The 26,143-nt window shown below is 42.3% G+C and overlaps 1 protein-coding gene across 4 annotated transcripts in view; it reads left to right on the top strand.

Annotated features, from left to right (window-relative positions):
• Positions 1 to 26,143, top strand: part of atp11a (ATPase phospholipid transporting 11A) — a 135,162-nt gene that overhangs the window by 35,302 nt on the left and 73,717 nt on the right. For all 4 annotated transcript variants that reach the window (XM_088330481.1, XM_088330480.1, XM_088330479.1 and 1 more), the window contains exons 2-5: positions 20,606 to 20,728; positions 23,363 to 23,452; positions 25,340 to 25,420; positions 25,501 to 25,608. In XM_088330481.1, the coding sequence (XP_088186607.1) occupies positions 20,606 to 20,728; positions 23,363 to 23,452; positions 25,340 to 25,420; positions 25,501 to 25,608 (402 nt within the window). The remainder of the gene's footprint in view (positions 1 to 20,605; positions 20,729 to 23,362; positions 23,453 to 25,339; positions 25,421 to 25,500; positions 25,609 to 26,143) is intronic.

Here is a 26,143-nt window from a genome sequence, read left to right as displayed (position 1 = left end):
CGTTTTTGACCCCGACCACGCCTTGCTCTCCCAGTCCCGGCTACCGACCAGGTTTTCCGTCCCTGACACCGCCATAAATCGCTGACGCCACTATGGTTATGAATTTTAAAACACCGGCAGACTTACGGACGGGTTCGTACAGGTGCTTGAAAATGTTTAAATTGTGGGTGAAGTTCTTGAAAATGCTTGAAATTGTTGCCTTAGCTGTGTTTCTTGACAATCTGGCTTCAATAAATGAAGAAAAAATAAAACAAATACATGAAAATGCATGTAAGAGCACGCCTTCTCTGGTGGCTTGTCAGTGTGGCGTTGTCATGTGTTAATACGTCAACAAACTCCACCCCCTACTGGTCACACCCAAGAGGACATCTCTATTTGGAAAAAATGGCTCTTTTGGCCCGTCTCACTGAGAAGGGCTCCCAAACGGCTCCCAAGATATATAAATACCGTAAATTCCAGACTATAGAGCGCACCTAATTATAAGCCGCACCCACCACATTTTAAGAGGATGACCGCTTTTGTACTTACACAAGCCGCACCTGCATATAAGCCGCATGCGCCTACATTTAATCATGTAACACAATCACGAAATCAACCCAAACCTAACCTTGAGTCCCGCAATTGTAACAGAGGGGGGGTTTGTAGAGGTTTATTGTTCTATATTCTTTATCAATTATCCATTATCCGTTATCGGTCAAATCATAGTACACCACAAAGCCAAGAGGCCGAGACACTTGCTCCCAGCCAAGAGGCAGAGTCAAGGTCCTAGCATCTCCCAATTGCAAAAATCAACTGAGCATGGTTTCTACGTGTACGGTATGTGTTTTACGCAGTTCAAAAATTGTAACTGAATATGAAGTACACAGTCCAAAAACAACAGCCGGCAAATTGATCGTAAAATGATACCGGTACTTAAGATATGACGCAGACCTGCAGAAATATACAAAAAAATGTATATTTCCAAAGGTAAGGGTGGGAAAAATATATATCCACTATTGTCCGCCGCGTTCACAAACACGTCTCGCCTTTACTCCACTTCCCATCAGCCCTTGTTGTATTCGCCCCTTCTTTTTGATTCGCCCGTGGAAAACATATCAGAATAAGTCTCTAAAATAAATACATTACAAAATGGTTACATTGGTAACACGGTTACACATATTTACAAAGAAAGCCGGTACACCGAGAGAGTTTTCAAAGCTTTAATAATAATATCATAACTTTCATCCCAAACCGTGTCTGTGAAGGGTAGCAAAACGCTACTAGGAACACGCTCGCGACATAAGGAAACAGGTCTGTTAAAAAAAATATACCGTACTTGTGAAAATCACGGTAAACCATCCTCATCTTTTAGCTTGAAAGCTGCGTCATGTGCCTTTCTTTTTGCAATTTGCATGATGAGGATATGTCCACGCTAATTTGAACTGTGCACAAGCTAAGAAGTTGCAGTCTTCCTCGGCGCATATATTCCACCGGTCTAAATATTACCTTTTGTACTCGAGCGCCGCTGGCGGCTGTTAGAAAACGGACATAAATTGGCCGCATCACTGAATAAGCCGCAGGGTTGAAAGTTTGGGAAAAAAGTAGCGGCTTATAGTTGGGAATTTACGGTATAATAATAATAAAACATTATGCACCAAATTATTATATTCGTAAGTTAGACACAGATCCTCCCATAGATCTCTGTTGGGACCCATAGATTTTTGAGCATGCCAGTCCCTGGGACCCATCACTTTTCACAGGTAAAATGAACACCGTAGATCAGGGGTGTCCAACTCATTTGAACTCGGGGGCCACACGATAGAACAAACATTCTGTCGGGGGCCGGACTAGTAGATTAAAGAGAAAGAGAGATAAAGAAATAAGAGAAAGAGTGAAGGAAAAGGAGAGAGGGCGGGACAAAGAAAGAAAAAGAGAGAGAGGGAGAGAGCGTGAGAAACAAAAGAGAAAAAGTCGTGAGAGAGGGGGGAAAAGAAAGGGAGAGGAAGAAAGACATCCAAAGAGAAATAGAAAGACAGAAGGAGAGAAAAGAGAAAAGAAAGCGCAAAGTGTATGAAGAGAGAAAGAGAAAAGGAAAAAAGGAAGTTAGTGAAAAGAGGTTAAAAGACACAAAGAGAGAGAAAGAGACAAAAAACAACAAAGGAAGAGAAAAAGAGAGACACAGAATGAAAGAGACAGAGAGTGGGAGAAAAGGGGTGGAAAAGAAAGAGAGAGAGAGAGAGATAAATACAAGTACAGTGTCTCTGTAAGAGCCACCTGGCACTGGCAACATCAAATTGAGCTACTTGTTTTTCTCTTGTGCTTCTCTGAGTGTTGTCTCGCGGGCCGGATTCAATCCCTTAGCGGGCCTGATATGGCCCGCGGGCCGCCTGTTTGACACCTGTGCCGTAGATGGATAGATAGAATGATAGATAAAAGAAGAACACACTACAATTTGCATTGCAATTTGCCCATTTTGCACATCTGGTGAGCTGCTCCTCTTGCACTCTTTGCACTACTGTAAAATACTATACATAGTTATAATTATTTAGTATATTATTAGTACTCAATACTCACAACACGTGGTAAGCTTTCTCTCCTGGCTTTGATCTCTTTGATCTCCAGGGTTGGGTAGGGTTACTTTAACTGGATTACTTTCAATGACTTTTGGATGACTCCAATACCAAATATGGTCATGAAAGACAAAAGAAACTAAATATGAATCAAATGATGACTCACAACACGTGGTAAGCTTTCTCTCCTGGCTTTGATCTCTTTGATCTCCGGCAAAACGAACATCAAATGCGACAGAGACAAAATGAAAATCAATCCAAACAGCTTGCCGACATCGTTTTTGCCGTTCCATGTATTCCGTTACTCCCCAAGCCTGCACAAAATGTAGTCATTTTATTCATATTTAGTTTCTTTGTCTTTTATGAGCATATTTGGTATTGGAGTAATCCAAAAGTCATTGAGAGTAGTCCAGTTAAAGTAACCCTACCCAACCCTGCCAGTTGCACAACAGGATTTCTTGGAGACACCGTTTTTGTCCATTTCTCAAATGTATCCAATGGAAGGATTGTGTGGTTTACAGCAAAGATAGTAGTTCAAGTACGGTCAGGGTTGGGTAGGGTCAATTTAACTTGATTACTTTCAATGACTTTTGGATTACTCCAATACCAAATATGCTCATAAAAGACAACAAAGAGAAATCAAATTTATGGCTTATATAAAGGGAACAAACAAAAAAAATTGCAACTATTTGGCTAACTTTTAGCTAGCTATCTCCCTACTTTGTTAGCTATTTAGCAAGCTATCTAGCTAGGTTTTTTTACCTCTTTTGCTACTTTTCAAGTTCAATTTCAACATCCCTTTCTAGCTAGCGATCTAGTTTTGGTTTAAAGCTCTCTGCCTGGCTATTTACTCTTATAGCTAGCTATCAAGCTGCCTTTTAGTTGTCGTTTTTACCTGTTTACCTTTGTAGCTAACTATAAAGCTATGTTTTTAGCTATTTAGCAAGCTATATAGCTAGCATTTGACATTTTTTGCATGATATCTAGCTAATATTTGATTTTTTTGCTACTTATCAAGCTCAATTTCGACGTCCTTTCTAGCTAGCTATCTAGTTTCGGTTTAAAGCTTTCTGCCTGGCTATTTACTCTTATAGCTAGCTATCAAGCTGCATTTTAGTTGTCGTTTTTACCTGTTTACCTTTGTAGCTAACTATCAAGCTACCTTTTTAGCTATTTAGCAAGCTATATAGCTAGCATTTGACATTTTTTTGCATGATATCTAGCTAATATTTGATCTTTTTTGCTACTTATCAAGCTCAATTTCGACGTCCTTTCTAGCTAGCGATCTAGTTTTGGTTTAAAGCTCTCTGCCTGGCTATTTACTCTTATAGCTAGCTATCTAGCTACCTTTTAGTTGTCACTTTTACCAGTTTACCTTTGTAGCTGAATATCGATCTACCTTTTTTGCTATTTAGCAAGCTATCTAGCTAGCATTTGACATTTTTGCATGATATCTAGCTAATATTTGATCTTTTTTGCTCCTTATCAAGCTCAATTTCGACGTCCTTTCTAGCTAGCGATATAGTTTTGGTTTAAAGCTCTCTGCCTGGCTATTTACTCTTATAGCTAGCTATCTAGCTACCTTTTAGTTGTCACTTTTACCAGTTTACCTTTGTAGCTGAATATCGATCTACCTTTTTTGCTATTTAGCAAGCTATCTAGCTAGCATTTGACATTTTTGCATGATATCTAGCTAATATTTGATTTTTTTTGCTACTTATCAGGCTCAATTTCGACGTCTTTTCTAGCTAGCTATCTAGCTTTGGTTTAAAGCCTTTTGCCTGGCTATTTACTCTTATATCTAGCTATCTAGCTACCTTTTAGTTGTCACTTTTACCAGTTTACCTTTGTAGCTGAATATCAATCTACCTTTTTAGCTATTTAGCAAGCTATCTAGCTAGCATTTGACATTTTTGCATGATATCTAGCTAATATTTGATTTTTTTGCTACTTATCAAGCTCAATTTCGACGTCCTTTCTAGCTAGCGATTTAGCTTTGGTTTAAAGCTTTCTGCCTGGCTAATTATTCTTATAGCTAGCTATCTAGCTACCTTTTAATTGTCGTTTTTACCTGTTTGCCTTTGTAGCTAACTATCAAGCTACCTTTTAGCTATTTAGTAAGCTATCTAGCTAGCATTTGACATTTTTTGCATGATATCTAGCTAATATTTGATTTTTTTGCTACTTATCAAGCTCAATTTCGACGTCCTTTCTAGCTAGCGATCTAGCTTTGGTTTAAAGCCTTCTGCCTGGCTATTTACTCTTATAGCCAGCTATCTAGCTACCTTTTAGTTGTCGTTTTTACCTGTTTATCAATTGTAGCTAACTTTCAAGCTACCTTTTTAGCTATTTAGCAATTCATTGAGAGAAGCATGGGAATGTATTCATCTATCAAAGAAATGTATGTATTCATCTTTTTATCGACGGGAAATACAACAAAGAAAATTCCAATTTATGGCTTTTATAAAGGGAATGAACAAAAAGAATTGCAGTTTTTAGCTAGCTATCTTCCTACTTTGTTAGCTATTTAGCAAGCTATTTAGCTAGGTTTTTTTACCTCTTTTGCTACTTATCAAGCTCAATTTCGACATCCCTTTCTAGCTAGCGATCTAGTTTTGGTTTAAAGCTCTCTGCCTGGCTATTTACTCTTATAGCTAGCTATCTAGCTACCTTTTAGTTGTCACTTTTACCAGTTTACCTTTGTAGCTGAATATCGATCTACCTTTTTTGCTATTTATCAAGCTATCTAGCTAGCATTTGACATTTTTTTGCATGATATCTAGCTAATATTTGATTTTTTTTGCTACTTATCAGGCTCAATTTTGACGTCTTTTCTAGCTAGCGATTTAGCTTTGGTTCAAAGCTTTCCGCCTGGCTATTTACTCTTATAGCTAGCTATCTAGCTACCTTTTAATTGTCGTTTTACCTGTTTACCTTTGTAGCTAACTATCAAGCTACCTTTTTAGCTATTTAGCAAGCCATCTAGCTAAGTCTGCATTTGAGTGGACGCCCTTTGCGCTAATCAGAGACCCCTGTTGCAGACCTACAAGAGGATCCTCAGTTAGCATTTCTGATTCATTGAGGTGCGTGTATTTGTTTTTGTGACTTTATCAAAGAGAACAGACCCCCATCGTTTGCCATTGATGACTTTATCTGTGTCGCAGCCGGTCATCGAAAGAAATAAAGAGATACAAGTTGGAGTTTATCAGAGGCCACCATGACTCGACCGCAATAGCTGTGTAGAAAAGAAGAGCGTCTCTTAGGCTATCTTTATGCACCAGATGTGACGTCAAAGCCCTATTGTGTACATCGGGGGTCTCAAACTCAATATTTTTGTATTCTATATCTTTTATTTTATTATTTTGTTTTTCAACACAAGGATACTGCTGGAAGTCTGAATTTCCCTACGGGGATAAATAAAGTATGAAATGAAATGAAATGATCTGCATTTCTATAGCGCTTTTCAAGTCAATGACTTCCCAAAGCGCTTTACAATGTGCTCCACATTTCCCAATAGCGGCCTTGCAGCCATGTAAGGCGCTAACCTGCTTATTGGGGGTATTAGGGGTCCAGTGTCTTACCCAAGGACACTTCGACATGTAACACGGACGAGCCGGGATTCGAACCGGGATCCCTTGATCCCAAGACGAGCGCTCTACCTCCTGAGCTGCTGCCGCCCCGATAAAATTATGCTCATGCAAGACTCATGTATAGCATGCTAACGCTAAAAGTATTAACAGTTTGCTCCAGTATAAAGGGCATACCAATTTGAAGCTAATTAAACAATTTAGGTTCACTTTTAAAAAACGTTATGAAAAAAAAAAAAACCCAAAACAAACTGTAAAGACCCAGACACGCCAGCACACAGAGTGATTTGCTTAGGTGAGAAAGAGGGTTCGGCGGAGCTTTTCACACATCGCATTTCTTTCTGCCCATTTCCGTCCGCACCTTCGGTAAATACGTCCTTGTTTGCAGTTTTTGGGTGACATTTTTACAAAAGAACTCTGCTTGCACCTTGTTACAAAACAATTATTCATGATAAAAAAAGAAGGGTAAGATTTACCACAACATTTTTACAGATTTTCTTTGGTAGATCTGTGAATATTTGAATTTATATTTCATGTGTTTTGCACGGGAGACCTGCAAAACATTCTAAGTTACTAGTTACTAAATAGTTTAAACGGTAAATGGTCTGTCTTTCTATCTATCCATCTATCTCTATCTATATCTATCTATCTGCTTATGAAATTCATTGCATGTATATGACATGGCTGTTTTCCCATCAGCCATCAGTATGTACCTGTATTTACTCATCTTCATTCATGCAATGTTTGGTGAACTCCTCCTTCCGCGATGCTCTTAATGTACGTTTACGTTTTGTAGCGTCATCCATTTGGTTAGCTTCTTTTGAATCTTTCTTCAGGGGCTAAAGTTTTGGCTTGATTCCTAACCACTTTTACATTTTTCTTGTGATCTCTTTGCGTCTACTTCAGAAAATGATATGCAAAGTCCGGAAGCCCGAAGTTATTCAATGCAGGCTTTTGATTGGCTGCCAATTATGCAAATTACCAAACCAACCGAAAATGAAATACCGAAATTTCCGAACCGATCGAAGATTTCGAGATCGGAATAAAGCAAACGTTTGATTAAAAAAATAAATAGAAAAAATAAAAGATTTTGAAAAGGTTGTCGGCCACCCGGGCGGAGACGTCTTGTGAGTTGTACGCAGGGTTGGGTAGGGTTACTTGAACTGGATTACTTTCAATGACTTTTGGATGACTCCAATACCAAATATGCTCATAAAAGACAAAAGAAACTTTTTGTCATTTGATTCATATTTACTTTCTTTTGTCTTTTATGAGCATATATGGTATTGGAGTCATCCAAAAGTAATTGAAATTAATCCAGTTTTGCCGAACGTTGCATATTGTGCTAAAATGCTAATTCCCCTTTTAGAGATCAAAGCCAGCAGAGAAGCTTACCACATGTTGTGAGTCATAATTTGATTCATATTTAGTTTCTTTTGTCTTTTATTAGCATATTTCGTATTGGAGTAATCCAAAAGTAATTAAAATTAATCCAGTTTTGCCGAACGTTGCATATTGTGCTAAAATGCTAATTCCCCTTTTAGAGATCAAAGCCAGCAGAGAAGCTTACCACATGTTGTGAGTCATCATTTGATTCATATTTAGTTTCTTTTGTCTTTTATTAGCATATTTCGTATTGGAGTAATCCAAAAGTAATTAAAATTAATCCAGTTTTGCCGAACGTTGCATATTGTGCTAAAATGCTAATTCCCCTTTTAGAGATCAAAGCCAGCAGAGAAGCTTACCACATGTTGTGAGTCATCATTTGATTCATATTTAGTTTCTTTTGTCTTTTATGAGCATATTTGGTATAGGAGTCATCCAAAAGTCATTGAAAGTAATCCAGTTAAAGTAACCTTACCCAACCCTGGTGTTAGAGTACCCCCATTTCCCCCTAAATACACCTCTGGATTTAAGAAAACAAACTAATGCACCCCTTTTTCAATTTTATCAACAAAAAATCCTGGCGAGAGAGAGAGAGAGAGAGAGAGAGAGAGAGAGAGAGAATAAATAAACAAACTATTATTACAGACTATTAACCTACATGAGGGCAAATGATACACATATTCACCAAAAGATCAAAGCCAGGAGAGAAAGCTTACCACGTGTTGTGAGTCATCATTTGATTCCTATTTAGTTTCTTTTGTCTTTTATTAGCATATTTGGTATTAGAGTCATCCAAAAGTCATTGAAAGTCATCCAGTTAAAGTAACCCGACCCAACCCTGGTCGTACGCCGGACGTAAAAGATGCACGACCCGGGCGTCCGGGCAGACATTATTTCAGACACTGGATCAGCGCTGGATTATAATTTTTTTTCTTTAAAGGTACCGTATTTTCAGCACTATAAGGCGCACCGCGTTATAGGGCGCACCCCGAAAAAATAGTTTTTGGAGCTATTTTTGACATACATAAGACGCACCGGATTATAAGGCGCTACAATGGGAACGTGGACAAAACAGTCAGATGGTTCAGTCCAACTGATTACCCCCTTAACATTCCCAAAGCTTGCAAAGAAGCAAATACGTGTCGAGAACACGTGCGGATGCGGTGTCCGTACGATGTCACTCAAATGCATCGTTCCATCATTCGGAAGGTTAAAGTCTTGGGATTCAAGAAATGCCAACCATTCCTTAGTTTCTATTTTCTTTTTCGCTCGCAACTTTACTGTGCATATGACAATAAACGCTTGGAATTGAGTTGAATTTAAAAATAGACACTCCATTCCATCCATTATCTGCACCGCTTATCACAGAAACATCGCGTTCAGTCTGAAACAAGATACAGGGATAATATATAGCCGGAGTAGCTCACCGAAGTCGTTGTGTTCATAATAATGTGCAGCCATGGTCCTCTTATATCCGTGAGTTTAGCAAATCCAGGAGAATAAAATATTTACAAATACAGAATAGTAAAAAATGCTTTCTGTATGCCGTCCACCACGTGCTGTACACATTCATCTTTTTCGGCCAATTGCAGGCTTTGTTTTGCCGTTTCAGCCAATGCCAGCCTGTAAATGATAAAAAGGATCCGCCCCTTGACCTCCAAATAACTTTAGCCAATTAGTGATGGATTCAAATGATGATTGACACATTGGTTAGCCAATGAAACGCCGGTAAATAAATCCCAGCAGAGTCGGCGGCTGCAAGTTAGTTGGAAGACTTTGCGATTTAATATTGTTCCATATATAAGGCGCGCTGTATTATAAGGCGCATGGTCAGCTTTTGAAAAAAATTAAGACTTTTAGGTGCGCCTTATAGTGCGGAAAATACGGTAAATAAAAAATTGGCCTTAAAAATGCTTGAAAAGTGCTTGAATTTGCCTGTGAAAAACTTAAGAAGAACATCATCAACCTAAAGACTCAGAGGCAGTCAGGGTCTCCCATTTTTCTTACGGCCACCTGTGGCGCTGGAGTATAAAAGGCAAGTTTAAGACCAGTAGAATATGTGCGCAGAGGAAGACTGCAACCTCTAAGTCAGGGGTGTCAAACTCATTTGAACTCGGGGGCCACACGATAGAACAAACATTCTCTCGGGGGCCGGACGAGTAGAATTAAGAGAAAGAGAGAAGGGGAGAGAGAAAGAGGGGGGGGAGTGAAGGGGAAAGCAAGAGGGGAAAGTGAGAGAAAAAGAGAGCGAAAAGTTAGAGAAAGAGAAAAAAGCAAGAGCAAGAGAGAGAGCGAAACGCAAGAGAGAGCAAAAGTGAGAGAAAGAGAGAAAAAAGCAAGAGCAGGAGAGAGAGCGAAACGCAAGAGAGCGAAAAGTGAGAGAGAGCGAATACCGAAAGAGATAAAAAAGCAAAAAGGAGCCAAAAGCGAGGGAGAGAGAGAGAGAAAAGCTAGAGCGAAAGACGGAGAAAAGTGATAGTGAAAGAGAGAGAGAAAGGGACTGGAAGCAAGAGAGTGAGAGAGAAAGCGGAAAGCAAGCGAGAGAGAGAAAGCGAAAAGCAAGAGAGAAAGAGAGGGGGGAGTGAAGGGGAAAGCAAGAGGGGAAAGTGAGAAAAAAGAGAGCGAAAAGTGAGAGAAAGAGAAAAAAGCAAGAGCAAGGGAGAGCGAAAGGCAAGAGAGAGCAAAAGTGAGAGAAAGAGAGAAAAAAGCAAGAGCAGGAGAGAGAGCGAAACGCAAGAGAGCGAAAAGTGAGAGAGAGCCAATACCGAAAGAGATAAAAAAGCAAAAAGGAGCCAAAAGCGAGGGAGAGAGAGAGAGAAAAGCTAGAGCGAAAGACGGAGAAAAGTGATAGTGAAAGAGAGAGAGAAAGGGACTGGAAGCAGGAGAGTGAGAGAGAAAGCGGAAAGCAAGCGAGAGAGAGAAAGCGAAAAGCAAGAGAGAAAGAGAGGGGGGGAGTGAAGGGGAAAGCAAGAGGGGAAAGTGAGAGAAAAAGAGAGCGAAAAGTGAGAGAAAGAGAAAAAAGCAAGAGCAAGAGAGAGCGAAAAGCAAGAGAGAGCAAAAGTGAGAGAAAGAGAGAAAAAAGCAAGAGCAGGAGAGAGAGCGAAACGCAAGAGAGCGAAAAGTGAGAGAGAGCCAATACCGAAAGAGATAAAAAAGCAAAAAGGAGCCAAAAGCGAGGGAGAGAGAGAAAGAGAAAAGCAAGAGAGAAAAAGAGAGAGAAGCAAAAGAAAGAAAGAGAGAAAAGCAAGAGAGACAGTGAGAGCGAGGGAGAGAGCGAGCGAGAGAAAAAAGCGAGAGAGTGAGAGAAATAAAAGTACAGCGTTTGTGAGAGGCACCCGGCTTCGGCAACATCAAGTGTACATATTTCAACCTGCAGTTCGTTTTTCTCTTGTGCTTCCCTCAGCGTTTTGCGGGCCAGATTCAATCCCTTACCGGGCCTAAACCGGCCCGCGGGCCGCCTGTTTCACACCCCTGCTCTAAGTTTATGCATACATTGTCTGCCCTTGATGGCGATAGTTTTGAGAAGGAAGTTGAGGACCATCTTCTGTGAATTTCACAATTATGGGATGCTTTTTTTATGACAGGCACGTTTTATGCATTGCGAGCGTGTTGCTAGTAGCATTTTGCTACCCTTCACAGGCACGGTTTGGGATGAAAGTTCTATTATTATTATAAAAGCTTTGAAAACTCTCTCGGTGAACCGTTTTTCTTCGTAAATATGTGTAACCGTGTATAATATGTATTTGCAACTGTATACTTTCGTAATGTATTTACTTTAGAGATTTATTCTGTTATGTGTTCTACGGACGAATCAAAAAGAAGGGGCGGAGCAAACGCGGGCTGATGGGAATTGGAGTAAAGCTGAGTTACCGGTTGATCTTGTCACGAGACCGGACCAGATCGGAGGCGGGAGGCAGGAAGGATGAACTCATTAGTGTTAACAATCCGTACTTTTATTTAGCAAAATAAAAGTCGTCCAACTCTCAGGGACAAAACAAAACAAAAACAGGTTTCCTCCGACTCAAACAAAACAGGACAGAGCAAAACAGAACAGAAAATGTAAGGAACCAGCACCCGCAATACCCACAACCCACCCCTAAGAAGCAAACGCGCAAATTAGGCGATCTGCTTCAGCCGGTGCCCAGGGGGCGGGGCCAGCCGGTCGCCACGGCGACCATGCTGGCCATGACAGATCTGTCTGTTGTCGCAGCGGACAATAGTGGATATATATTTTTCCCACCCTTAACTTTGGAAATATACATTTTGTTTCCTTGGATTACTTTCCACGGGACCCGGACTTTACAAGTCTGCATCATACGTTAATGACGGGTATCATTTTCTATTTATGCTGCCGACTGTGGTCCTTGTGTACTATTGACTTTTGGATTGTGTCGGTAGGAGGCCAGGAGGCTAGGACCTTGACTCAGCCTCTTGGCTGGGAGCAAGTGTCTCGGCCTCTTGGCTTTGTAGAGTATTATGATTTGACTGATAATGGATAGTTGATAAAGAATACAGAATAATAAATCTCTAAAAAGTCACAATCGTGGAATTTACAGCCTGGTCTGGGTTAAACTTGAGATTGTGTCACAAATTTTAATGCGGGCGCACGCGGCTTATACATAGGTGCGGCTTGTGTAAGAACAAAAGTGGCAAATCGCCAAAGTTACAGTGCATGAAGGTAAAAATACACAGGTTCACCTGATGTTGTGTCCTAAATGCGGTATTTTGAAGTCGAGTCGAAGTAGAACGAAGTTGAGTAAAGTTAGTAGAGTTTGTCAAGAACCGGCTTCTTCGGCTCGGCTCGCTAAAAAAAACGGCTCTTTCGGGTCCTAAACGGCTCTTCCGGTTGTTTTTGCTTCTTTTATCCCTACATGACCAAATATGATGTAAAATTATGCACAAAATGACTTAAAGAAAGGGGAAATAGAACAAAAAAGAAAAAAAATACCAAAATGAAAAAGTAGTGAAAAGCTGAGAAAAAAAGGAACAAAAGGAAGAGAAAAAAAAGAAGGAAAAATTTAGAAAAAAGCCAGAAAAAAGAAAAGAAATAAATGTAGGAAAAAAGTCAATAGAGAACAAAACAAAAAAAGTAGCAGCTCGGAAAAAATAAACACAATGAGGTTTTTTTTAAAGGAATTAAAAAAAAAAGTAGAAAAAAAACACGGAAAAAAGAAGAAAAAGTTTGTGTTGCATTCAAATAATTTCCAATGATATCAAGTCAATCTTGTTGCCAACATTCTACTTCATCTAAAAAAATGTGATTGGGTACAGTTCTGTATCTTACAACCGACTCAATAAGCCCCCCAAAATGTTCATATTATGCAACAAAATATATCAGGAAATAAAAAGAAATGTAAATCTTGTGAACGAATTGTAAAAACAAATGACGTTTGTGAGCCTGCAACCTTTGCAACCGTACATGAGTCAATTCATTCAAAAGAGAAAAATCATTTTGCATTGCCGGAAACTCAGCAAAATGTAACTTGATGTCAAGTTTTGGACGTGTTTGATAATGACTTCGTTGCCACACTTGGGATTACGGTCGCTCACTGTTGTTTCAAGCGTTGCTCACCCACTTTGTGTGAATCACAGGGAACATTGGCCCCGTGTACAATCCCACGTCCGGCACTGATTGAAGCAAGCATCTCCGACGTCTGCAACATCCCCTCCATCCCGACCACAAATGCTTCCCCTCAAACTATAAATAAACATCTGAAAGCCACCATGTCCTGAAACCTGAAACTCTGCTACAAGAGATAACGGGTTCAGAATAGCCTAACGTCTCCAGTTACACACCCAGGCTGGAGATCCTGGCTCATAATGACCGCTTTCATGGTACCAGCTAGGTTTTCTTTTTCAAAGGATACCGACCGATTCGATTAAACCCGGACTGGTTTTGCCGGAAAAGGCTTTAACGCGGAATCGATAGATATGCTTAGAATACTTGGACATAAAGAGTCAAAAGATGGCGGTAGAAATGGATAATGGATTACTCTCCATCGAATGCACAGTAGGGTACACCACTCAGAGTACAGAATAGACACGTACAAACGAAGGTATCTAAAAGCATAGCCTTATCCTTCTTGTTTTAGAACCTTATCTTCTCTGTTCCTCATACCTCACTGTGAATGTGTAAAACTGGAGTGTCATGCCCAATTTCGTTGTCACAATATGTTAACCCATTTTGTAACAATGACAATAAAGGTAGATTCTATTCTATTCTCATCTCATCTCATCTCATCAGCCGTACCGCTTATCCTCACTAGGGTGGCTGGAGCCCATCCCATCCATCTCTGGGCAGTGAGCAGGGGACACCCTGGACTGGTTGCCAGCCAATCGCAGGGCACACAGGGACAGACAACTCATTCGCTCATTCACACCTAGAGACAATTTGAACCGGCCAATCCACCTGAACTGCATGTCTTTGGAATGTGGGAAGAAAACAGAGTGCCCGGAGGAAACCCACGCAAGCACGGGGAGAACATGCAAACTCCACACAGGCGGTTCGATCTCAGACAACTCACTCGCTCATTACCACCTAGGGACAATTTAGACAGGCTAATTAACCTGACATGCATGTTTTTGGAATGTGGGAGGAAGCCGGAGTGCCCGGAGGACACCCACGCAAGCACGGGGAGAACATGCAAACTCCACACAGGCGGTTCGATCTCAGACAACTCACTCGCTCATTCACATCGAGGGACAATTTGGACCGGCCAATTCACCTGAAATGCATGTCTTTGGAATGTGGGAGGAAAGCAGAGTGCCTGGAGGAAACCCACGCAAGCACGGGGAGAACATGCAAACTCCACACAGGCGGTTTGATCTTAGACAACTCATTCGCTCATTACCACCTAGGGACAATTTAGACAGGCTAATTAACCTGACATGCATGTTTTTGGAATGTGGGAGGAAGCCGGAGTGCCCGGAGGACACCCACGCAAGCACGGGGAGAACATGCAAACTCCACACAGGCGGTTCGATCTCAGACAACTCACTCGCTCATTCACACCTAGGGACAATTTTGGACCGGCCAATTCACCTGAAATGCATGTTTTTGGAACGTGGGAGGAAAACAGAGTGCCTGGAGGAAACCCACGCAAGCACGGGGAGAACATGCAAACTCCACACAGGCGGTTCGATCTCAGACAACTCACTCGCTCATTCACACCTAGGGACAATTTTGGACCAGCCAATTCACCCGAAATGCATGTTTTTGAAACGTGGGAGGAAACCGGAGTGCCTGGAGGAAACCCACGCAAGCACGGGGAGAACATGCAAACTCCACACAGGCGGTTCGATCTCAGACAACTCACTCGCTCATTCACACCTAGGGACAATTTGGACCGGCCAATTCACCTGAAATGCATGTTTTTGGAACGTGGGAGGAAAACAGAGTGCCTGGAGGAAACCCACGCAAGCACGGGGAGAACATGCAAACTCCACACAGGAAGTCTGGAGCTGGATTTGAACCCACGACAGGTTCCCATGACATGAACTGTGCCGCACAAGCGCTAACCACTGCGCCGCCGTGCTGCCTTATTGTGTAAATACCATGTCAATTATAACTATAGCCTTATCCTTCTTGTTTTAGAACCTTATCTTCTCTGTTCCTTTATCTTCTTGGCTCATACCTCACTGTGAATGTGTCAAACTGGAGTGTCATGCCCAATTTCGTTGTCACAATATGTTAACCCCATTTTGTAACAATGACAATAAAGGTAGATTCTATTCTATTCTATATTCTATTCTATTCTATTCTATTAAAAACGTGCAATTCGAATCATACACAGGGTAGGATATTGAAATCATACTCATATTTTATTCCTGCAGTCCAAATGTGTCAGGAAACGGACCGGGAAGCGGGAAGTCGGAACTCATATGCGTAGACCAGGGACTAGTACATTAAAGAGAAAGAAAAAGAGAAAGAAATAAGAGAAAGAGGGAGGGAAAAGGAGAGAGGGCGGGACAAAGAAAGAAAAAGAGAGAGAGAGTGTGAGAAACAAACGATAAAAAGTCGTGAGAGAGGGAAAAGAAAGGGAGAGGAAGGAAGAAATCCAAAGAGAAATAGAAAGACAGGAGAGAAAAGAGAAAAGAAAGCACGAAGGGTAGGAAGAGAGAAAGAGAAAAGAGAGAAAAGGAAAAAAGGAAGTTAGAGCAAAAGAGGTTAAAAGACACAGAGAGGGAAGAGACAACGAGCAACAAAGGAAGAGAAAAAGAGAGACATAGAGAGTGAAAACAACAGAGACAGAGAGTGGGAGAAAAAGGGTAGAAAAGAGAGAGAGAGAGAGAGAGAGAGAGAGAGAGAGAGAGAGAGAGAGAGAGAGAGAGAGAGAGAGAGAGAGAGAGAGAGAGAGAGAGAGAGAGAGAGAGAGAGAGAGAGAGAGAGAGAGAGAGAGAGAGAGAGAGAGAGAAATGAGGGCTGCATGGCCTGGACCTATGCCTGGACAAAGAAAGAAAAAGAGAGAGAGGGAGATAGCGTGACAAACAAAAGAGATAAAAAGTCGTGAGAGAGTGGGAAAAGAAAGGGAGAGGAAGAAATAAATCCAAAGAGAAATAGAAAGACAGAAGGAGAGAAAAGAGAAAAGAAAGCGCAAAGGGTAGGAAGAGAGAAAGAGAAAAGAGAGAAAAGGAAAAAAGGAAGTTAGAGCAAAAGAAGTTAAAAAGATACAGAGAGATAGAGACAAAGAGCAACAAAGGAAGAGAAAAGGAGAGACACTGAGAGTGAAAGAGACAGAGTGGGAGAAAAGGGGTGGAAAAGAAAGAGAGAGAGAGAGAGAGGGAGAGAGAGAGAGAGAGAGAGAGAGAGAAAGAAATACAAGTACAGTGTCTTTGTCCGAGGCACCTGTCTTTGGCAACATCAAGTTGACGTATTTCAACCTGCAGCTCGTTTTTCTCTTGCGCTTCTCTGAGTGTTGTCTCGCGGGCCGGATTCAATCCCTTAGCGGGCCTGATCTGGCCCGCGGGCCGCCCGGTTGACACCTGTGGTGTAGGTAATACAAGCATTTGCTTCTTACTACCCCTTTTCGAACATATTATGTAGCATTATTTTGTTGTTGAGTTATTGTTTTCGTTCTGTTTTTATTTTATTGTTCGAATAAAGTTTTCATAAAAAATTCGGTTTGATCATTTCGTCGTTGTTGTGAGTATCTCGTAGTTCACTATAGAGCGCACCCGATTATAAGCCGCACCCACCACATTTTAAGAGGATAACCGCTTTTGTCCTTACACAAGCCGCACCTGTATATAAGCCGCATGCGCCCACATTGAAACATGCAACGCAATCACAAAATCAACCCAAATCGCGCGATTGTAACTGAATATAAAGTAAACTGTCCAAAATCCACAGCTGTCAAAATGAAAAAATGATACCGGTACTTAAAGTTTGATGCAGACCTGCAGAGTCCGGGTCCCGTTGAAAATAATCCAATGAAAAAAATGTATATTTCCAAAGGTAAGGGTGGGAAAAATATATATCCACTATTGTCGGCCGCGTCCACAAACACGTCTCACCTTTTTTACTCCACTTCCCGTCAGCCCGCGTTTACCCCGCCCCTTCTTTCTCATTTGCTCGTACAAAACATATCAGAATAAGTTTCTAAAATAAATACATGACAAAAATATTCAGTTGCAAATACATATTATACATGGTTACACATATTTACCAAGAAAGATGGTACACCGAAAGAGTTTTCAAAGCTTTAATAACTTTCATCCCAACCCGTGCCTGTGAAGGGTAGCAAAACGCTACTAGCAACACGATCGCAACACAGTAAACGTATCTGTAAAGAAAACATACCGTACTTGTAGAAATCACGGTTCACCGTCCTCATCTTCCTCATAAAGATGTCTTCAAAGACATGTGCCTTTCTTTTTACAATTTGCATGATGAGGATATATTCTTGCAGTCTTCCTCGGCGCATATATTCCACCGGTCTAAATCTTACCTTTTGTACTCGAGCGTCGCTGGCGGCTGTTAGAAAAACGACATAGATTGGCCGCATCACTGAATAAGCCGCAGGGTTGAAAGTTTGCGAAAAAGTAGCGGCTTATAGTCCGGAATTTACGGTAATTTGTTTCAGTCTAGATTTGGAATCTGGCTTTTTAAAAAGTGAATATTTTGCTCAGGGCAGCCCGGCGGCGCAGTGGTTAGCGCATATGCGCCATAGTTCATGTCGTGGGTTCAAATCCAGCTCCAGACTTCCTGTGCGGAGTTTGTATGTTCTCCCCATGCTTGCGTGGGTTTCCTCCGGGCACTCCGGTTTCCTCCCACGTTCCAAAAACATGCATGTCAGGTGAATTGGCCGGTCCAAATTGTCCCTAGGTGGGAATGAGAGAGTGAGTTGTCCGAGATCGAACCTCCTGTGTGGAGTTTGCATGTTCTCCCCGTGCTTGCGTGGGTTTCCTCCGGGCACTCCGGTTTCCTCCCACGTTCCAAAAACATGCATTTTAGGTGAATTGGCCGGTCCAAATTGTCCCTAGGTGGGAATGAGAGAGTGAGTTGTCCGAGATCGAACCTCCTGTGTGGAGTTTGCATGTTCTCCCCGTGCTTGCGTGGGTTTCCTCCGGGCACTCCGGTTTCCTCCCACATTCCAAAAACATGCATTTTAGGTGAATTGGCCGGTCCAAATTGTCCCTCGATGTGAATGAGCGAGTGAGTTGTCTGAGATCGAACCGCCTGTGTGGAGTTTGCATGTTCTCCCCGTGCTTGCGTGGGTTTCCTCCGGGCACTCCGGTTTCCTCCCACGTTCCAAAAACATGCATTTCAGGTGAATTGGCCGGTCCAAATTGTCCCTGGGTGGGAATGAGAGAGTGAGTTGTCCGAGATCGAACCTCCTGTGTGGAGTTTGCATGTTCTCCCCGTGCTTGCGTGGGTTTCCTCCGGGCACTCCGGTTTCCTCCCACGTTCCAAAAACATGCATTTTAGGTGAATTGGCCGGTCCAAATTGTCCCTAGGTGGGAATGAGAGAGTGAGTTGTCCGAGATCGAACCTCCTGTGTGGAGTTTGCATGTTCTCCCCGTGCTTGCGTGGGTTTCCTCCGGGCACTCCGGTTTCCTCCCACATTCCAAAAACATGCATTTTAGGTGAATTGGCCGGTCCAAATTGTCCCTCGATGTGAATGAGCGAGTGAGTTGTCTGAGATCGAACCGCCTGTGTGGAGTTTGCATGTTCTCCCCGTGCTTGCGTGGGTTTCCTCCGGGCACTCCGGTTTCCTCCCACGTTCCAAAAACATGCATTTCAGGTGAATTGGCCGGTCCAAATTGTCCCTGGGTGGGAATGAGAGAGTGAGTTGTCCGAGATCGAACCTCCTGTGTGGAGTTTGCATGTTCTCCCCGTGCTTGCGTGGGTTTCCTCCGGGCACTCCGGTTTCCTCCCACATTCCAAAAACATGCATTTTAGGTGAATTGGCCGGTCCAAATTGTCCCTCGATGTGAATGAGCGAGTGAGTTGTCTGAGATCGAACCGCCTGTGTGGAGTTTGCATGTTCTCCCCGTGCTTGCGTGGGTTTCCTCCGGGCACTCCGGTTTCCTCCCACGTTCCAAAAACATGCATTTCAGGTGAATTGGCCGGTCCAAATTGTCCCTGGGTGGGAATGAGAGAGTGAGTTGTCCGAGATCGAACCTCCTGTGTGGAGTTTGCATGTTCTCCCCGTGCTTGCGTGGGTTTCCTCCGGGCACTCCGGTTTCCTCCCACATTCCAAAAACATGCATTTTAGGTGAATTGGCCGGTCCAAATTGTCCCTGGGTGGGAATGAGAGAGTGAGTTGTCCGAGATCGAACCTCCTGTGTGGAGTTTGCATGTTCTCCCCGTGCTTGCGTGGGTTTCCTCCGGGCACTCCGGTTTCCTCCCACATTCCAAAAACATGCATTTTAGGTGAATTGGCCGGTCCAAATTGTCCCTAGGTGGGAATGAGAGAGTGAGTTGTCTAATATCGAACCTCCTGTGTGGAGTTTGCATGTTCTCCCCGTGCTTGCGTGGGTTTCCTCCGGGCACTCCGGTTTCCTCCCACGTTCCAAAAACATGCATTTCAGGTAAATTGGCCGGTCCAAATTGTCCCTAGGTGGGAATGAGAGAGTGAGTTGTCCGAGATCGAACCTCCTGTGTGGAGTTTGCATGTTCTCCCCGTGCTTGCGTGGGTTTCCTCTGGGCACTCCGGTTTCCTCCCACATTCCAAAAACATGCATTTTAGGTGAATTGGCCGGTCCAAATTGTCCCTAGGTGGGAATGAGAGAGTGAGTTGTCCGAGATCGAACCTCCTGTGTGGAGTTTGCATGTTCTCCCCGTGCTTGCGTGGGTTTCCTCCGGGCACTCCGGTTTCCTCCCACGTTCCAAAAACATGCATTTCAGGTGAATTGGCTGGTCCAATTTGTCCCTAGGTGGGAATGAGAGAGTGAGTTGTCCGAGATCGAACCTCCTGTGTGGAGTTTGCATGTTCTCCCCGTGCTTGCGTGGGTTTCCTCCGGGCACTCCGGTTTCCTCCCACGTTCCAAAAACATGCATTTCAGGTGAATTGGCCGGTCCAAATTGTCCCTAGGTGGGAATGAGAGAGTGAGTTGTCCGAGATCGAACCTCCTGTGTGGAGTTTGCATGTTCTCCCCGTGCTTGCGTGGGTTTCCTCCGGGCACTCCGGTTTCCTCCCACGTTCCAAAAACATGCATTTCAGGTAAATTGACCGGTCCAAATTGTCCCTAGGTGGGAATGAGAGAGTGAGTTGTCTGAGATCGGACCTCCTGTGTGGAGTTTGCATGTTCTCCCCATGCTTGCGTGGGTTTCCTCCGGGCACTCCGGTTTCCTCCCACATTCCAAAAACATGCATTTCAGGTGAATTGTCCGGTCCAAATTGTCCCTAGGTGTGAATGAGCGAATGAGTTGTCTGTCCCCGTGTGCCCTGCGATTGGCTGGCGACCAGTTCAGGGTGTCCCCTCCCCACTGCCCGATGATGGCTGGGATGGGCTCCAGCACCCCCGCGACCCTACTGAGGATAAGCGGTGCAGATAATGAGATGAGATGAGATATTTTGCTCATCAATCTTCTGTGGATTCCATCCATCTCAAGTATCTCCTGTTCCATCTCCTTGACAGTGTGCGGGTGAGGAGAACTGGGTGGACAGCAGGACGGTTTACATCGGACACAAGGAACCTCCTCCAGAGGCCGAAGCTTTTATACAGCAAAGGTTTCCAGACAACCGGATAGTCTCCTCAAAGGTCAGTGAAAGCACTCGAGACAAACTCATACTCATGGTTATTTTGTTGAGATTTAGTGGCTTGCGAAACTATTTGGCCCCCTTGAACTTAACAATAAGTGGGACACAATAATGATGTGGAACACACTTTATTGGATATTTTAGTTTTTTCTAACAAATAAAAAATAAAAGAGTGGGTGTGCAAAATGATTCAGGCCCATTGAGTACTTTGTAGAAAGAGAGAGAGAAAGAAAGAAAGAAGGAAAGAAAGAAAGAAAGAAAGAAAGAAAGAAAGAAAGAAAGAAAGAAAGAAAGAAAGAAAGAAAGAAAGAAAGAAAGAAAGAAAGAAAGAAAGAAAGAAAGAAAGAAAGAAAGAAAGAAAGGGAGAGAAAAGTAGAGAGGGTGGGACAAAAAAGAAAGAAAGAAATAAGAGAAAGAGAATGAAAGAAAAGTAGAGAGGGTGGGACAAAGAAAGAAAGAAAGAAAGGGAGAGAAAAAGAGAGGGTGGGACAAAAAAAGAAAGAAAGAAATAAGAGAAAGAGAATGAAAGAAAAGTAGAGAGGGTAGGACAAGGAAAGAAAGAAAGAAAGAAAGAAAGAAAGAAAGAAAGAAAGAAAGAAAGAAAGAAAGAAAGAAAAAAAAGAAAGAAAGAAAGAAAGGGAGAGAAAAGTAGAGAGGGTGGGACAAAAAAAGAAAGAAAGAAATAAGAGAAAGAGAATGAAAGAAAAGTAGAGAGGGTGGGACAAAGAAAGAAAGAAAGAAAGGGAGAGAAAAAGAGAGGGTGGGACAAAAAAGAAAGAAAGAAATAAGAGAAAGAGAATGAAAGAAAAGTAGAGAGGGTGGGACAAAGAAAGAAAGAAAGAAAGGGAGAGAAAAAGAGAGGGTGGGACAAAAAAAGAAAGAAAGAAATAAGAGAAAGAGAATGAAAGAAAAGTAGAGAGGGTAGGACAAGGAAAGAAAGAAAGAAAGAAAGAAGGAAAGAAAGAAAGAAAGAAAGAAAGAAAGAGAGAAAGAAAGAAAGAAAAAAAGAAAGCCCTACTACTGAATCTTTCCTAGACTAGTGGGATTCAGACCGTGACCCGGGCCATCTTATTCTATCTTGACGTACGCCCTAGCTGGTGGGACGGTGGGCGGGGGGCTTTTTGGTCCATCACTATATATAGACTTACGTCATAAAAACAAAATCGTATTTAGCCGGGAATGCAAATGACATCACAAGTGAACGGTGATGTCCTACTCAGCTGACCGAGTGGCAAAATGGCCGCCCCTGGACCGTAGTGGATAAAGTACTGTCTGTTTTAAGAAGTAAGAAGTCAACTCGAAGGATTTCCAAGAAATATAACGTATAACACTATTTATTACTTTGTAGCGCCACCTTTTGCTGCGATTCCAGCTGCAAGTTGCTCGGGGTGTGTCTTTATCAGTTTTGCACATCGAGAAAATGATATTTTGGCCCATTCCTCCTCGCAAAACACTTTGATATGTTTTTTGGGTGAATCATTCCATTGGAGCTTGTGCTTTATGTTTTGGATCGTTGTCTTGTTGAAAGACAAATCTCCGTCCCAGTCTCAGGCCTTTTGCGGACTCCGTCAGGTTTTCTTTCAGAATGGTCCTGTATTTGGCTTCATCCATCTTCCCATCGATTTTAACCATCTTCCCTGTCCCTGCTGAAGAAAAGCAGGCCCAAACCATGATGCTGCCACCACCATGTTTGACTGTGGGGATGGTGTGTTGAGTCTTGAGGACATGCCATGAGGCTCTTTAACTCCACCCGGGGGAGTAAAAGCCCACATTAAACCCCACCCACATATTTGCATATTACCCTATTTTTATTACAGTGTGTATTTTATGTAGCGCTATTTAAATATTCTATATCCATTCGATCTATCTACCTATCTATCTATCTATCTATCTATCTATCTATCTATCTATCTATCTATCTATCTATCTATCTATCTATCTATCTATCTATCTATCTATCTATCTATCTATCTATCTATCTATCTATCTATCTATCTATCTATCTATCTATCTAGACATCTATCTATCTATCTATCTATCTATCTATCTATCTATCTATCTATCTATCTATCTATCTTCCTCTCTCTCTCTCTCTCTCTCTCTCTCTCTCTCTCTCTCTCTCTCTCTCTCTCTCTCTCTCTCTCTCTCTCTCTCTCTCTCTCTCTCTCTCTCTCTCTCTCTCTCTCTCTCTCTCTCTCTCTCTATCTATCTAGACATCTAGACCTCTAGACATCTAGTATCTATCTATCTATCCATCTCTCTCTCTCTCTCTCTCTCTCTCTCTCTCTCTCTCTCTCTCTCTCTCTCTCTCTCTCTCTCTCTCTCTCTCTCTCTCTATCTATCTATCTAGACCTCTAGACATCTAGTATCTATCTATCTATCTATCTATCTATCTCTCTATCTCTCTACCTTGGTCATACCTTGGACTGACAGCAAAACAAACACGTATACAAAACAAAGGAAAGAAAAAAAGGAAAAAGTAGCAAAAAAAACATCCAAAAAATTGACCATGGCCAACCCAAATGCCCAAACACCCAAACAAGTTAGGCACCTCGGCACCTAAGTCGGTCATGCTTATCTATATCTTACCTATCTTGTATAAGCTGAGAATGTTTTTTTGTTCTTTTTTTCCCAGTACACGTTTTGGAACTTCGTCCCCAAGAATATGTTTGAGCAGTTTAGGAGAGTTGCCAATTTCTACTTTCTCATCATATTTCTGGTTCAGGTAAAACACAATCAAAGGTATTTTCTGACGGTCGGTCGGTCGGTCGGTCTGTCTGTCTGTCTGTCTGTCTGTCTGTCTGTCTGTCTGTCTGTCTGTCTGTCTGTCTGTCTGTCTGTCTGTCTGTCTGTCTGTCTGTCTGTCTGTCTCTGTCTCTGTCTCTGTCTCTCACTAAAAGGCTCTTTCGGGTCCTAAACGGCTCTTTGGGTTGTTTTTGCTTCTTTAATCCCAACATCACCAAATATTATGTAAAATTATGACTTAGACTTTAAGGAAAGGGGGAATAGAACAAAAAAGAAAAAAACACCAAAATGAAAAAGTAGTGAAAAGCTGAGAAAAAAAGAAACAAAAGGAAGAGAAAAAAGAAGGAAATTTTTTGAAAAAAGTCAGAAAAAAAGAAAAGAAAAAACAAAGAGAAAAAAAGTAAATAGAGAACAAAAAAAAGTAACAGCTTGGAAAAAATAAACACAATGAGATTTTTTAAAGGAATTAAAAAATAAGTAGAAAAAAAAAACAAGGAAAAAAGATGAAAAAGTATGTGTTGCATTCAAAGAATTTTGCATTGCCGGAAACTCAGCAAAATGTAACTTGATTACAAGTTTTGGACATGTTTGATAATGACTCAGTTACCACACTTGGGATTGCCGTTGCTCACTGTTGTTTCAAGCGTTCCTCACCCACTTTGTGTGAACGCTCAGACCCGGAAGGAAAATTACAGCGAACATTGCATGGAACTGAACAAAATGGCACTTCTTGTCGATGATCGGTTAATGCCGTGTCTTTTTCAAATCTGAATATTGTCACGGGACCGGACCAGATCGGAGGCAGGCGGCAGGAAGGGACAACTCATTCGCGTTAACGATCAGATACTTTTATTAAGGAAATAAAAGTCGTCCAACACTCAGGGACAAAACAAAACAAAAACAGGCTTACAGGCAAACAGGAACTAAGACTAGGGATACTCACAAAACAGGCTTTTACTCAAAACGTGCAAACACAGCTTTCTTCCGAATCAAACAAAACAGGACCGAACAAAACAGAACAGAAAATGCAGAACAGAAAAGGCAATGAACCAGCAACCGGCAAAACCCACAACCCGCCCTTAAAAGGCACACACGCAGATTAAATGATCTACTACACCCGGCGCCCAGGAGGCGGGGCCAGCCGGTCGCCACGGCGACCATGCTGGACATGACAAATAGCACATTTCCATTGTGTTTCTCCAGTTGATCATCGACACGCCCACCAGTCCGGTCACGAGTGGATTGAAGTCGAGTCGAAGTAGAACGAAGTTGAGTAAAGTTAGTAGAGTTTTTCGAGAACCGGCTTCTTCGGCTCGGCTCACTCAAAGGAACCGGCTCTTTTGGGTCCTGAACGGCTCTTCAGGTTGTTTTTGCTTCTTTCATCCCAATATGACCAAATATTATCTAAAACTATGCACAAACTGAAGAAGGTAATAGAACAAAAAAGAAAAAAATACCAAAATGAAAAAGTAGTGAAAAGCTGGGAAAAAAAAGAAACAAAAGGAAGGGAAAAAAGGAAGGAAAAATTTAGAAAAAAAAACAGAAAAAAAGGAAGAAAGAAACGTAGGAAAAAAAAGTAAATAGAGTGTTCTCTTACAGGCAAACAGGAACTGTATCCTGACTAGGGATACTCACAAAACAGGCTTTTACTCAAAACGTCCTCTGAATCAAACAAAACAGGACAGAGCAAAACAGAACAGAAAAGGCAATGAACCAGCAACCGGCAAAACCCACAACCCGCCCTTAAAAGGCACACACGCAGATTAAATGATCTACCACACCCGGCGCCCAGGGGGCGGGGCCAGCCGGTCGCCACGGCGACCATGCTGGACATGACAAATAGCACATTTCCATTGTGTTTCTCCAGTTGATCATCGACACGCCCACCAGTCCGGTCACGAGTGGATTGCCGCTTTTCTTTGTCATCACGGTTACGGCAGTCAAACAGGTGAGAGAACAGAGACGGCCCTGCTACGTCCCCTGTAGCTCTCCACCGATGCATGGATGCTCTCCGTTTCTGTTCCTCAGGGTTACGAAGACTGGCTGAGACACAAAGCTGACAAAGCGGTGAACCAGTGTCCCGTCCACATTCTGCAACATGGGAAAGTGGTACGCAAGCAGAGTCGCAGGCTAAGGGTAGGTTTGTGTATCAATCAGTCATGCCCAGGACTGAATTGGAACACCATCTATGGTTTACACTTTGGCTGGTTGGCAGTGTTCCCTCTAAGCTTCTCAGTGCACAAGAAAATCTAGCCAGCGCACAAAAATCAGGGCTCAAAATTACTAATTAAGAAGCGACTTAAGTCAGAGTTACAGTCCATGAAGGTCAAAATACACGGGTTCCCCCGACGTTGTGTCCTAAATGCGGTAATTTGAAGTAGAGTCGAAGTAGAACGAAGTTGAGTAAAGTTAGTAGAGTTTTTCGAGAACCGGCTTCTTCGGCTCGGCTCACTCAAAGGAACCGGCTCTTTCGGGTCCTGAACGGCTCTTCAGGTTGTTTTTGCTTCTTTCATCCCAATATGACCAAATATTATGATCTGCATTTGATCTGCATTTATATAGCGCTTTTCAAGTCAATGACCCAAAGCGCTTTACATTACTTTCCCAATAGCGGCCGTGATCTGTGCAGCCATGTACAGTAAGGCGCTAACCTGCTTCTTGGGGGTAATGG

The sequence above is a fragment of the Urocampus carinirostris genome, chromosome 3, assembly GCF_059441175.1.
Source record: "Urocampus carinirostris isolate Australia breed hairy pipefish chromosome 3, RoL_Ucar_1.0, whole genome shotgun sequence".
Lineage (NCBI taxonomy): Eukaryota > Metazoa > Chordata > Actinopteri > Syngnathiformes > Syngnathidae > Urocampus > Urocampus carinirostris.
Note: the sequence above shows the minus strand (reverse complement) of the source record. Positions and strands in the feature narration are given on the sequence as shown.